This window comes from Pelobates fuscus, chromosome 3, assembly GCF_036172605.1.
Source record: "Pelobates fuscus isolate aPelFus1 chromosome 3, aPelFus1.pri, whole genome shotgun sequence".
Taxonomy (NCBI): Eukaryota; Metazoa; Chordata; class Amphibia; order Anura; family Pelobatidae; genus Pelobates; species Pelobates fuscus.
Genome location: NC_086319.1, coordinates 318,058,219 through 318,071,941, shown reverse-complemented (window position 1 = coordinate 318,071,941; position 13,723 = coordinate 318,058,219). Strand labels below are relative to the sequence as shown.

At 39.1% G+C, this 13,723-nt stretch overlaps 2 protein-coding genes across 2 annotated transcripts in view; both read right to left on the bottom strand.

The window, feature by feature from the left end:
* CEMIP (cell migration inducing hyaluronidase 1) overlaps nucleotides 1-6,808 on the bottom strand; it is a 119,062-nt gene extending 112,254 nt beyond the window's left edge. Inside the window, exon 1 of the mRNA XM_063448907.1 lies at nucleotides 6,626-6,808. The gene's annotated coding sequence lies outside the window, so the exon portion shown is untranslated. The remainder of the gene's footprint in view (nucleotides 1-6,625) is intronic.
* The window catches only part of LOC134603176 (inactive cell surface hyaluronidase CEMIP2-like), a 76,941-nt gene that overhangs the window by 41,064 nt on the left and 22,154 nt on the right, over nucleotides 1-13,723 (bottom strand). Inside the window, exons 4-7 of the mRNA XM_063448906.1 lie at nucleotides 5,513-5,653; nucleotides 4,275-4,830; nucleotides 2,613-2,782; nucleotides 277-465 (exon numbers count right to left, since the gene is read on the bottom strand). Coding sequence (XP_063304976.1) covers nucleotides 277-465; nucleotides 2,613-2,782; nucleotides 4,275-4,830; nucleotides 5,513-5,653 — 1,056 coding nt within the window. The remainder of the gene's footprint in view (nucleotides 1-276; nucleotides 466-2,612; nucleotides 2,783-4,274; nucleotides 4,831-5,512; nucleotides 5,654-13,723) is intronic.

Genomic DNA, 13,723 nt, shown 5'->3' with positions numbered 1-13,723 from the left:
AAAACATAGGTTTTCTATTCCTCTTCCTTTTGAAAAATTTAGATACGGTATATAATAATGGAGCCAATATGCAAGTGGTTTTAAAAGAAAACATGCATTTGACATAATACAGGATAAAAACTTTTTTTTTGCATGGTACTCAGATGAATTTATATTTTGTGTCAGAGGTTCTAATATTTAGTGTAAACTTGTCTTAGATGATATGTCTATTTGAATGATTGTCCTCATTTGAGTCATGATAATAGTGATAAGCTTTAGATTTTTTTTTTTTCTTACCGTCAATTTTGACTTGATTACTTTTACATTCGGGGCAGTGAAGCAGATTGAATTCTTCGGCTTGGTACATTGAGTAATCAGTGCTGGCAATGACTATTCTGTTACCTGGCAACCAGCTGGTAACGTCATCCACTAATGTCACAATGATGCCCCTAGACACGGCCACTCGAAATCCATTACGTGGAACTCCTGTGGAATTAAACCGCTGAGATAACATATCAATATTTACATGATACACATATGATCTAATTGCTGCATTCTGTACTAATAAATGGATTAAGCTTTCTGCCAACAAATGTAATAACTCATCTGCTATATAATTAATTACTTTTTCAAAGAAAGCTGTCATAATAACAATCAGAATCAAGTACATATTTCCCCACATTAAACGTAACACATGCGTGCAATGGATAAAGCAGCTGTCAGATTATTAAATATTTGAAAAGCATGTTACTGTTTCCCAAGAAATAAAAGTTCCTCCAGTTTACAATGCATTCGTGCAAATGCATTACAATTACTGCATTGACAGGCAAATACAACTGAAAAGGATCTATCACAAATATTATATCCGGCTCATCTTTTCCCCCACCCTAACAGGTGCCAGACTGCTCACGGTCACTTAGGAAATAGACTGTTGAGGTGTGAACACATCGAGTTCCAGCATTAAGTGATTCGGTATTACAAGACATTGAATTTAGAATTAAAAGGGGAAGGTTGCTTTAATATTACGTTTATTATTTAATAGATATTTAACAAATGTGTGTTTATTATTTAACAGATATTTAATAAATGTGTGTTTGCAAGGTTTGAAAAATTAAACGTAGATACTGGGTGACTACATTTTAGATTCCCGACAATCATTTATTTGATCTGTCCGTTGAAACTGGCCGCACAGAGAAAGCATATAAAGAAGGAGAAATGACAAAATGTTTCTGTTTCTTCTCCTCATTTACATAGTGTGCCTTTGCTGTTCCGGGATTGAACTGTATTGTGATTTCCGAAATCTTTAATATAAATTGAAAAGAGAACAGAGCAGCATGTAAAAAAGAAAGTTAACACAAGTTATAGGTGATTTTTAAATTTTCAGTCTATGGTGTAGTTTTTTACAGATGCCTCACTGATATAGTTGTTGTCTGACTCTGTCATGAACAAATTAACTAATAGCTTGGAAAACAATGTTTATTGGCAAGGTGTAAATGTCAATGCAAGCTCAATCTAGCTAGCTACAAAAAATGCACTGTATTGTTGTTTGGTTTAATCCTATAACAAATATATGTGAGGTATTCCAAGTTTTGTTTTGTTTTTTTCCAATAATTTGTGATACGGATAGCGTTGCAATAAAACATCCATCTGTTTGCCTCTAATGATGAACCAAGGTAGGTAATTCACTATAGGGTTACTCCAATCACCATGCCTTCAGTGCTTGGAAAAGGTCTTCGTGCTTGGAGTGTGATGTGTAGCATTACAGCAAAAAAGTTAAAGTAAAGTTATTTAAAGGGACACTGTAGGCACTATAACCATTTCATCACATTGAATCTGGAGTTCTCTGGTGTTATCCCATCATTAAGTGATTTTTAAGCCATTTTAAGCAGTTACAAATAAGGTTTCCTGACCACCCAAAGCCTGGCCCCTACTGGAGGTATGGCTAAGGCAGAGATTACACCCAATTTATACAAGCAATGGGTGATGTGATAGAATGAAAGTGGCCAGATAACACTGATAGCCAATCACAGTCATGTATTCCTGCTCAGGCTAACATGGGCTGTTGGAGACTCTTGTTTACCTTTAAACCAGTTTACTAGTGAATGGAAGTATGGTAGACTAAAGACACTACATTCATTTCAATAAGATAAAGTAGTGACGGTGCCTACAGTGTGTTTGTAATGTTGCTGCCAGAGGTATAACTCAACCTCTGGAAGCATCATTGGGGCATCATTAGAACAAGAATTCAAGGCTGGCGAATGTCAATTCAGTGCATATTCTATGCACAGAGGGTCAATTATTAGCTGAAAGCACCAATGAGGCTCTCAGCCATTTAATGAAATCAATACAATTTTTGCCTTTTTTAGTCGACATATTTAAAGTCAGTTTGCAATCCTCCATAACTGACCCCTAGTCTGAAATAGCAACGTTGGCAAGATAACGTTGAAGAATAGTTCCAATGTTGTTTTATTGCCGTAAATTCTGCCGTTTGGTGGAAATTTGCAACAGTTCACTTTTCATCAAAATTACCCCTTCATGTATACATTTTGCTTTTTAGTTTTTATTACAACTGTGATGGGAGATCACAAACAGAGTCACTTTAAGACATTGTGTTGTGTAGCGGTGTACTGTACCTTTAAGCCAGCCACTGTATGCGGTGACCATGAAATGCAGCCCTTTATAAGTCTGGAACTCTCTGCTCGCCACTGCCAGGCCAGTTGTCCCATTGCTTTCATACTGCTTTCGTTCCTCTGTTACTCTTAAAGGGCCTTCCCCAAGGACTCCAACCAAAGCCCATGGCTGCCTAGATTAGAACAGAAACTCTATGTTACATAAGGTGGCAAGTATCACAGTACTGACATCATTATTTAAACAACCCATACCTGCACAGTTAAATAGCACTTACTACGCCAGTATATTGCTACGCACCGACTCCCAGGAGTCTAATTAATCCTAGCAGACCAATCAACTCATATATTTTTTGTTTGCAGATCCTTTCTGGAACGTACTTAATTTACGCACGGGTAAACTGCAACAAAAGCTTTGCAAGCGCAGCATGTCAAACCCACAAATTATTACGATCCCAGTGGAAAGATAAAGGAATTCTCAGCATTTTTCTTATTCAGTGAACCCGACAGCTCGACTAATGTAAAGTAAATATTCAAATGAAAATACATCAGGGAGTAATTGTGTGATAAGAGAAAGCAAATTGCATGGAATGGGAGTTGGGACAGGCTCTCTGCAGGTATTATATAGTCATGTCTGTATAGTGCAAGCTGGTTCATTATGTACTTGGGAGCTTTGTCACATTCCTGGCATTCCTTTGATGGTTCCACACTGTGAAATGAAGTACAGGTAATGGTACATGTTTCTGTCTATATCTGGCCCTGATATCTTATCAGGAGTCTAGGAACTGTCCAAGGTGGCTGTTTATAATTCCTGCTCACACATGCTCTGGCTGCTTGTACTTCTCTGCTAAGAAACTGCCTGATGACTGGAGACTGCATTGCACGAACTGTCTGTCTGAACATTCTAATCAACACGTCTATTGACTGTGCAGGGCTGAAAATATCCACAGGTTGTATCATATTCACATCAAGCATATTTAATCCTGAATCTGCTTTGAATTTAGGGAAATTTTGGAAGATATAAATGATCATGACTTTCGCTATACGTTCATAATTACCCATTACTGCTTGGCTTTTTAATTTAATGAGAGCCAGTAGCTGTTCAAAATTAATTCGAGAAGTAAAACCCACTAGACTCTTTAACGGTGAATCAAACTTGCCAATTGAAACTCAAACTCAGATGAATTGAAGATCTGTTTTCCCAGACTGATTATTCTTGCAATGCAAGCTGACGGTCAGGATACTGTTTGGTGAATAAGCATCTTACAAATGCCTTCTTCAAAATTTTCTTTACATTATATACAGTGAAAGAGCAGAGACATATTTTGAGAGAAGCAATATATTGCTATTTGCACTACTGAAAAGTTGATTGAAAGAATTAATTTGACAGACAGAGGTAAAGCAATACAATAGGTTGTTAAGAGTGTGATAAAACAGTATAAAGTAATAACGGATGTCAAAGCCATACATAACTCTCTGATAACCGGAAGGATACATCTCTGGCACCCAATGGGTTAAATATGTGCACTAATGCTATACAGTTTAAACTACCTAACTGTGTCTGAGCTGCACCTTCCCTTATATCTGAGTGACTATTATGAGAGTTCTAGCTCAACAACAGCTGGAGAGCCAACAACTGGTTGGCCTCTGAAACAAAGAGGTGGTTACCTGTAACCCAGGTGGAATATATATCTGCTGTTCAGAGCTTCTCTTAGGTATCTTCTCGCATCTGGCGTTAGGCTCTTTGCTGCGGAGTCTCCAACAGCAGCAGCTATAATTTGTCCCCGACTTTGCTCTGACAGAAACTCCTGCAGCCGTTTCCCTTCATCCAGAAACATGTGAGTGTCAAAGCGGTCGGCAGACAGCACCTGGCCAGTCTCTGGGTCAATTATCCTGATGTTAATGCCCCTGCTTCCCCAGTGCTTCTCCCACTTATAGGATCCATAGGGCATCCCTCCTGGGTGCAAAGTGGCATCTAAGAATGTCCAGGATAATGGCCTCCTTCCGTGGATTTCCAAAATCCCTTCATTGTCTACTCCTATGAACTTCTTCCCAAAATCCTCTATGTCATCCCCTTCTGTAGATTTCCCATAGAGTGAGATAGTAGCACTGGAGTTATACGGGCATTGCTCAGAGCCGATGTGAAGGGACCCACCATTTCTAATCAGGATATATTGTGTCCTCAGAATTATAGGCACTTGGTTATCTGCAAAAACTAGAGAGCCTGGAAGAAAAGTCCACATATATTTTCAAGGTCACTTAGTAAAAGATGTGAATTCTCAACTCATCATTTGCATTATAACATGATTCTACAAATTATCAGTAAAGTATGTGCTTCAGTAGCTTTTAAAGGATCAAATGACTGTATCTTCACTGATATCCCTGGAATGTCCCCATCCTATCTCCAACAGTCTGTGTTGTTGGTTCTTTGTTGAGTCAGTCTGGTGAAGCTTTAGATTGTGATGCATAAAACCTGCCAACAATTACTTTACATCTGGGAACTATGTTAACAAAGGCTTAAGCTGTGTTTATCAGGGAGAGCTGTCACACTAATACTAACTGTTACAAGCTCCACCAATAACAGTTTTGACGGTAGCTGAAATTTATTGCAAGCGAGCCAAGTCTTTAAATAATACAAAACGTCACAAGCCGTGCACGGCCACACTTTGTTTGCAGCCCAACCACAACTTGTCTGGGGTTACATCTGACAGACAAAAAAAAAACATAACAGTGGAGTTTAACAAACACGTGCTCTCTTCAAATAAATACAATAGTACAAAAAAAAAAAATTGTAGGAGTAAAACTATACCTCTGGATTGTCTAGTAATGAGTCAGACACACACAAAATAACCTCCTAGGTTCAAAGATCAGGCCACAACCGAGTCACCCCAGGGATGCAGGCTTACCTCCGTCCTGAATGAGCAGAGAATGGAAAGTGGCCGAGGATTCTAACCGCAAGGTAACACCATGTCCAATAACAGCTGACCTCCTCGCATCATGACCTGGATTCCAAGGGGTGAGATAAGGCCTCCTGTCTGGACATCTATCTGCAGGGCACACTCTGTTTAATCCTTACTAACGTAATAGGGTATTCTCAGGAGATATACACACACACTATAACATTTCACTTGTTCACACACATTTAATGAATATATAGATTACAGGTCAGACTTGAAAGGATAGGCTGGAGTGGAGCAAGGCTTGCACTAAATATTTCCAGGATGACAGACAGCTGTACCCAGGGGTTGCAGACAGGCTGAGGAGCAGTACAGAGAGAGATCAGCAGAGGAAAGCAGGATTTGGAAGGATAACCCACCTGTTGCCTTCTGTTATACTCCCAGTATCTGCAGCTATTGTCCTGGGTAACAGCAAGTTCACCCAGAATGCTAAAGTCAGAACGGAATAAAGCAGATTATGTGATTGACATGAACAAATAAACACAGCCATCGCTGGCCTTATATTGGCAGAACCGAGCCAAGTCAAACCTTAGAGAGCCATTTATATGTCTGGAAATCCTGCACCTGCTTACATTGGCAAGTGTCACATCCCCTGCACGGAGACATGGTACAAGGTATGTCAGGACAACAGATCATCCCTGATACATTGTATAACATCCCTTGGTTACAAATGGAATCAGTCTGCACCTGCCTTACACTTCTCCTGCACCGAGTCAAAATACAAATAAAAGCATACACCATGATGGCTGCATTATACGAAAAAAAGAACATTAATAATAACAGATACATTCATTTGCACATGGATAACCATACATGAACACTGAAAACCAATCAGCCAATTATTTCCATCAGACCCCTGGTAATATAGTCAGACACCTGTAACCTGGATTGAGCCCAGTGGAACCAACACACAGTAGTGATGAAAGCTGTGCACAGACACCCAGAGGCAGCCTTGCATGGCTGCACAGACACTGACACTGTATTATCCCCAGCACCGTGCGTCTATGTCTCAGAACCCTTCACATTACTTGGATGTCTCTTCCCTTTGTGGGACAGTCTCACCTGTATAAAGTGATTCTCTCTCACCAGATCCAAAGAGCAGTACAGTGAAATCACAGCTGATTATGGACTGAGTTCCAGGACCCAATGCTGTGATAGAGAATAAGGATGGAGAGCCTTGTGGTGATCTTGCACCCTATGAGCTGATGGAGAATGGTCCCCAGTGCTGTATCAGGCTCTTCTGAAGATGGGCTCCCAACTCTTACTTATATATATTCTGTCTCTCTGCTCTCCTCCCTCTGTCTCTCAGCTCCCTCCTTTCCCTTGTCTCCATCCCACCTCTTATTTTTTAATCTCCCCCTCCTTTTCATATTTTCTCCCCCTCCCTGTGCTTTCTTCTCCCTCTTTCTCTCCTGCCCCCCCTCCCCTCCTCTTCTCTCTTCTGTTTCTCCAGCCGGTAACCTCAGAACTCCGAGAGCTACTGCAGCCAATCCCGGGGCCCCGCCCAGCCCCTGACGTCAGCACATGTTGCACATACCAGGGGCTCAGGCTCCACTTTTACACTTTACACGGCTAGGTAGATGTTATCAGCCGAGGGTGCTGTGTGTACCGGTAGTAAAGGGAGTCAGTGTGTTGGACGATATAGAGTTAACTAAGGGAGATCATTATAGAACTAGCAGGTTTCAGCTGATTGAAAATACACATTTCCTATAAATAAAAATGTATCCATGCACACCTTTTGAAATCCAGCTGTTTGAGGACTAGGGGTCTCTGGCTTACTCAGTTTTATAAGTAGTCCACTAGAGCTGGAGTGCCCAAGGGCAAGTGATAGTTACTGGCGATTAACTCGCTCAGGTGGACTGTTGGAATGTTACATATGTCAGGATAGAAAGGGATTTGCTTGACCGTGGTCCTGAAGGGGTTACTACAGAGGTCATGTCAGCATAGGAGTCCAGCGTTCCGTGGCAGTGTTAGGGTTAAACGCCAATGGAACGTTTCCCTAGAACGCCAGGTGATAGCGAACGTTCGGTGTTAACCTGCTGTGTGCCAGTCTTGACCTTGAGCTGATCAAACACCTGGGGATCGTCGCTGCTCTTTAACCCATTGGGTACCAGATAGGCAGAGATCTCTCATGAGCTAAATCTAAATATGAAAAAAAAAACAAAAAAAAACCGGCAGATCCATATTCACTGTGAAACTACGGCTCACGTGATGCTTAAAAGCTTTTTCAAGTTTAAAAAAAAAGAAGGTTTTAAAGCTGACAAAGCATCATTGGAAATGCAGCTCAACAACAACCCGGGATCTTCCTTTTTTGGCCACCCATGGATTATGGGCTCATCAGACGTGTTGCCAAATACTTGAAGTTATCCTAAATATTTATTGTCATAGAAGTGTTCCCAGTCATATCGAGCTATTTCCCAGCTCATGTTTCCTACAAAGCCCAGACTGGCAATATCTCCCCCCCAAGAAGTCTCAATGTTGTGTCATCAGCACGTGTCTGCTCTAATAAACACAAATGTAAGATTATTTGAACATTACAAAACATCCCAAGGATGGATCCTCACACAGCTTGTGGTTTGTGGCTAATGTAAGAAAAGAGGGCGGAATGGGGTCATGACAGCATTGTAAACGAACCTTTGCTGTAATGAAAGTTTCAAAGCTTATTTCCTGAACATATTGCATTGTTTTATTTCTTAAATGAAGCAATTGTCAAAAATCTCAGTTACCTAGAGGAAGAGAATGTCAGATCCTGTATCCTTTAAATTATGTGTTTTTTTTTTTATCTGTTCATAGGGAAATACCGACTGGTAAAGAGTTCAAAGCAGGGTTTAATAAAATGGTTTATTCACTAAATTGCTAATTATGGTGGTTTTCCTTTACACACAGTTCTAAACAAGGCTATTTGTTAAAGTGTGAACTTTTTGGTATTTTATACACTAAATTGACATTGCTGTGGATTGAAACACCAATTGCAGAATTCATGATCAAATCAAGCTTGAACTATTGGTGAGTTGGAAGGTTTTCCAAATCATTTTTTTTTTTTTTGCCCTCATTTTCCAACTGGTTTTAAAGTTCGCTACAATTCATTTTTAGTGAATTTCAAGTAGAAAATGGGAAAATATATCTCAGACTATAGTTAATTACCTACATTTTGCTCTTTGCTTTTCAGTACATTACAATTCTTCCCAGTAAATAAACCCCAGCTATGTTTTAAATGTGGCCTAAAATGGTAAATTTCCATTGAATTTCTGACATTTCACATTTTAGGTTTTTTTTTTATAATTCTTTATTTTTGACATGCGACCATTTGCTTTAAACAGTTGAGTGAAAGTAGCATATCCAAAACATAGATTGCATGTTTTACAATAAAGTAAATAGGGGTGTATAGGGTGTACACCCAACAAAAGAATGGACCAGTACTCTGCATATAAAAATTATTGTTATTGAGAAACTCTTATCTTCAGCCATTATGCACATATTACAGAAAGTATATCACTAGCATTATGATAAGTGAATAAACCGTCTTATACCAAAGGGTGACCAAGTAAGATACTGCAACACTCACATTATAGATGGGGTTTTGCCTCATATAGCAGTAAGAGAATTCATTTTATCACTATTATTTTGGACCCAAGTAAGGGTGCATTGGTACCTGTCCCAAGGCTGTTGATTGGTGATAATTTCTTTATGTAGCAGGTTTTTAGCTTGACTATGAGAGAGTATAGAAAAAAAACATCCAGGCAAAGTTTAGAGAATGCTGCCATGTCAACAGCATCTGCTATGCCCCTCACTTGTAGATTGCATCATCTCTTGGCACTGACTGGCACTGTATATAATAGTATCTGCAGATTAATGTATCCTCATTTGCAATGCAAAAGCTGGAATGCAGAGAGGCAGATTTAGCCAGACCAATGTTCTGGATGTCCTGGGTGAGTTGGGATGAACTGAGAAGCTATTTGCAAAATTAAGGTCAAAAGAGTCCATCTGGAAAAATGATCCAACTCGGCTGAATTGATAATTTTTCCACTTCAGCCGCTTTGACCTACATTTTTGAAGTAAAACTCACCAAAGCTCATCATTTAGCGAACAGATCTCCGGTTGTACTTGAAGAAATTGCTAAAACCATATGCATTGCCAGCGAGACAAGCTATATGTGATACACTGATACTTTTCAGATATATTGCTTTCCATTGATAGTCAAGGCCACGTTGTCATGATTACATTAGATGATTATTGAAAATAATGTTTTTCGTGTTTAAGAGGACTGTCAATGTTGCGTTAGACTGTGATACTCAGGGAGTCACAAGAAAGACTAGACACCATGGAAGTAATTGTCCACAAATCTTGGCGTTTGCCTGACTCTGGAGTACCCGTTAGTTGGCAAAGGGGGCCACTCTTTGGACCTGAGCTCTAGCTCTAAGTCAGCAGAGAGATCAATAAATCTCCCTGTTCGGCCCTTCATCCCCTATTTATACTGAGGGAGCTTTGTTGTCTGCACCAATATTGAGTGCAGACCTCTTTAAGTACTCCCTTGTGAACCCCTGACACCTCTCAATGATTCAGAGAGCTTGGACCTTCACTGTGACTCAGTGCCAGAACCACGAGGTAGCTTTATAAGTGATCTGCAAACAATATTGATGCAGACCACAATGGTATCCCACCAGACCATCAGGGAGTGCCCTCCACAGCTCTGCTGCACCATTAGGGATAACATCCCTCATCTGCACAAAGTAGCATGTGGGGGGCAAATGGAAAACACCTCCAACAGCATTCCCCCCCCCCCACACACAACACAGCCACCCGCACACACAGATCTCCACGACACTCGGCCTCCTCCACACATACACAATACTCAGCCATGACACAGAATACTAAGAGATAGGAGCAAAGCGTGCTAGGAAAGGTCCCCCGTGAGTGCTTCCAATTTCTCTCCATTTAAAATCTCTACATGTATGAACATAAAACTAGAGTCTGTTTCTGTTTCCTAAATTCCATTCATTACAAAAATCTATTTGAAATATAAGTGCAATTATACAGGAAAAAAAGATAAAGTTGACATTTTGACATGCGTTGCTATCATTCTTTAGATGTGCTCTGATTTGTTTAAAAGAAACATGCAGTTATGCAGTCTTTAAAATAAAATAAAAAACTATTATATATACATAATGTCTCCTCTGGTTCATCAAGATTTAACAACATTGGGATTGCCTCAGAAAACAAAATTACTTTTCTTTTTTGTTGTTTTCCGGTGGCCCTGCCCAGATGTTCGAACCCAAGGTACCAAGTGTTAATTCTCAACAATATTGAACTCTTCTGCTGGACAACAAAAAAACAAATAGTTTTGCCTGCCAATCCACACCCAGTCTGAGGAACAGAAACTGCTCCAAAATATCATCATGGTTCCCATATCTCATTAAAAGTCAACATTTTCGACTGATCCAGGACAATGACCCATGTGTTGCAAGACTTTCGTTTTTTTTTTTTTTAATTCCTCCACCCTCTAGGCTCAACCGAAAGTTCCAACCCAAAATAATAGTAATACTCTGCAGCTCCTTGCAGGTTATCACAGCACTGTAAACCCATCCCAACTGTACAATCTTTTCTAATGGGATCCCAGGATGAGTGAACACCGTTACTTCTATCACACAAGCAAAAGCAGAAATGCAAATTACAGGGAGCAAGGATATATAGTGTTCCACAAGGTGTTATTGGGTGGAAATACTGGTTAAGTCCTTAAAATATTCCCATATCTTTGATAATACAGGGCTCCATCGCAGTTGCACCTCCTTTCACCTCTATAGAAATATAGAGAGATGACCTGACCTCCAGCATTTAAGAACTATGGACCTAAACACTATGAACTTCTTGTTTTTAATAAAAATAGAAACAAGTCTATTTTTAAAATGTATAAGAAAGCAAAAACTTTAGATGAGCTTAAAGGGACAGCATAAGCACCAAAACAACTTTAGCTCAATGTAGTGGTTTTGATGTATAGCTTCGGTCCCTCCAGTCTCACTATTCAATTCTCTGCCATTTACTAATTCCTTCACTTTGTTTATGAAGCCATAATCACACCTCCCTGCATGTGATGTACACAGTTTCTCTACGCATTTCATGTAGAGATCGAATGTTTAAACTTCCTTTATTGCACATTCTGTTTATTTTAGAATTTCATATGTCCTGCTGTGTTAATAGCCTTTTAGAGCCTCCTGTGTGTGATTAAAATTCAATTAACAGAGCAACAGATTAAAACTTTTAAAGTAAATCCACTGTGCTGATAGATCTGATTGAAAATGAGGCCATATTTTCATTTAGGCTATGTAGGTTGCAGCCGTGGGAGGTGCTGTATAAACAGAAACAAACGTGATTTAACTCCTAAATAGCAGAAACTTAAACATTGAGACTGCAGTGGTATGATCTATACACCAAAACTGCATCATTAAGCTAAAATTGTTTTGGTGCTTTGAGTATCCATTTATTGGGAAATTATTTTCGTTTTAGCATGAAAAGTATGGCGATGATAGGAAGAAAATTGCATTATAATTATGAACAGTCACACAATTATTCACATAGAAACAAACTCGCTCTCAATATTTAATTTACATTTAAGTATACATGCATATTGTTTAAGTGAAAATAATGCTGAGTTTATTAGCAACTACTCACACTGTTAAACAGAGAATCTCTCCTGGCTGGTAGCACTCTAGGTAGCCTTCCTACTGGATTTATTTCAATTTAAATGTGCTGTATCTTTTTAGGCAGAAGAATGCTCAGAAAGAATTACTGAGCCACTTATTACGTATATTGTAACAAATCACTGAGGTCACTAGCGCATGGAAACTTCAGAGTACTATGCCAACATATTTTATTCACTCACAATTACACAGTCATAATAAACAACACAATCAATCTGCCATTTAGAAACCCCAAAAATGTTAAGTATAGAGTTGATAAATAAGGCTAGAGAGACCCCCCAACATTTGGGGTTTACTCTTGACCCCATTCATGAAGTACAGTAGAGCTAAAAGCTCTGGATGTTTGATTGCTGTGGTTGCAAAGTTTGTATAAAATGATTTTGTAATGATTTCTCTACATCTGATGAATACAATTTACTTTAACATAAAGCACACATAGGCCCGGCGTTAAACGCTGAATAACTAATGTTAGGATGAGATTGCCATCAAAAATGCTTTACTAAGGGCAAATAATAGGTTTCTAGAACTGCCCCCTTAATGTAGCAACGATTTAGCCAGTGACTTATATTTCCATATGTATTATGAGAAATTGGGCCCATCACACAAACATCTGTGAATAAGAGCGTGTTTTCTTTTGCAGTAACATTGTCTGTACGGTGCAAAGACAGAATGCAATTAAATATAAATTATAAACTAGGCCGCACATATGTATAATAGAATGAGAAGTTAGTCACCTGTCTCTAGCTCTTCTGGAACTTTTTAATTAACTTAATTTGCTTTTGATGTAACTAAAAAAATAATCAAAAACAAGGTAAAAGGCAAAAAGAAAATGCAATGCTAACTTTAATTGTTTTTTTCTCCCTGATCATTATCCATGGCAGTATGTCCTCTGTTCTAGCCCCAGTCTTATACTATATTGAATTTAAAATAAGCAATTACTGTTTTTGGTAAATCAAATAAAGACAATAGAGGTAACTTTGATGACAATTTCTCATTTCCTGGTCAATGCCTGACGGCACTGTCTTAGGGTAAAACTGAAGCAGGAAAAATACGAAGGAACACTATGAGGGACAGAGAACAAATGCAAAAATCATGTTTGTTTACATAAAACTGTCTCCGAAACTCTGTGATTAAAACGGCTTGTTAGGCCACGGTGATATGCAGCTTCACCAAGCATGTTGAATGATAACCAGATTCCCACCTGATCCCTCGCAGAATGTTGAGACAGACCAGGTTGAAGAAGTGTTGATACACCCGAGTTTAGGAAATATGGAAGAATATCTCACAGGAGACATACAATGAGGAGAACATCTTAGGAAAACATTTTCAAACCAGTTATAAAACAAAATTCATGGTAAAATATTCCTGACGAGAATAAACCTGGCTTACTGAAATCCTTGATGCTGGAAAAAGAGTCATACATAGGCCATGATGACCTAAAATGACTAAATAAAGTGGTTTTGAA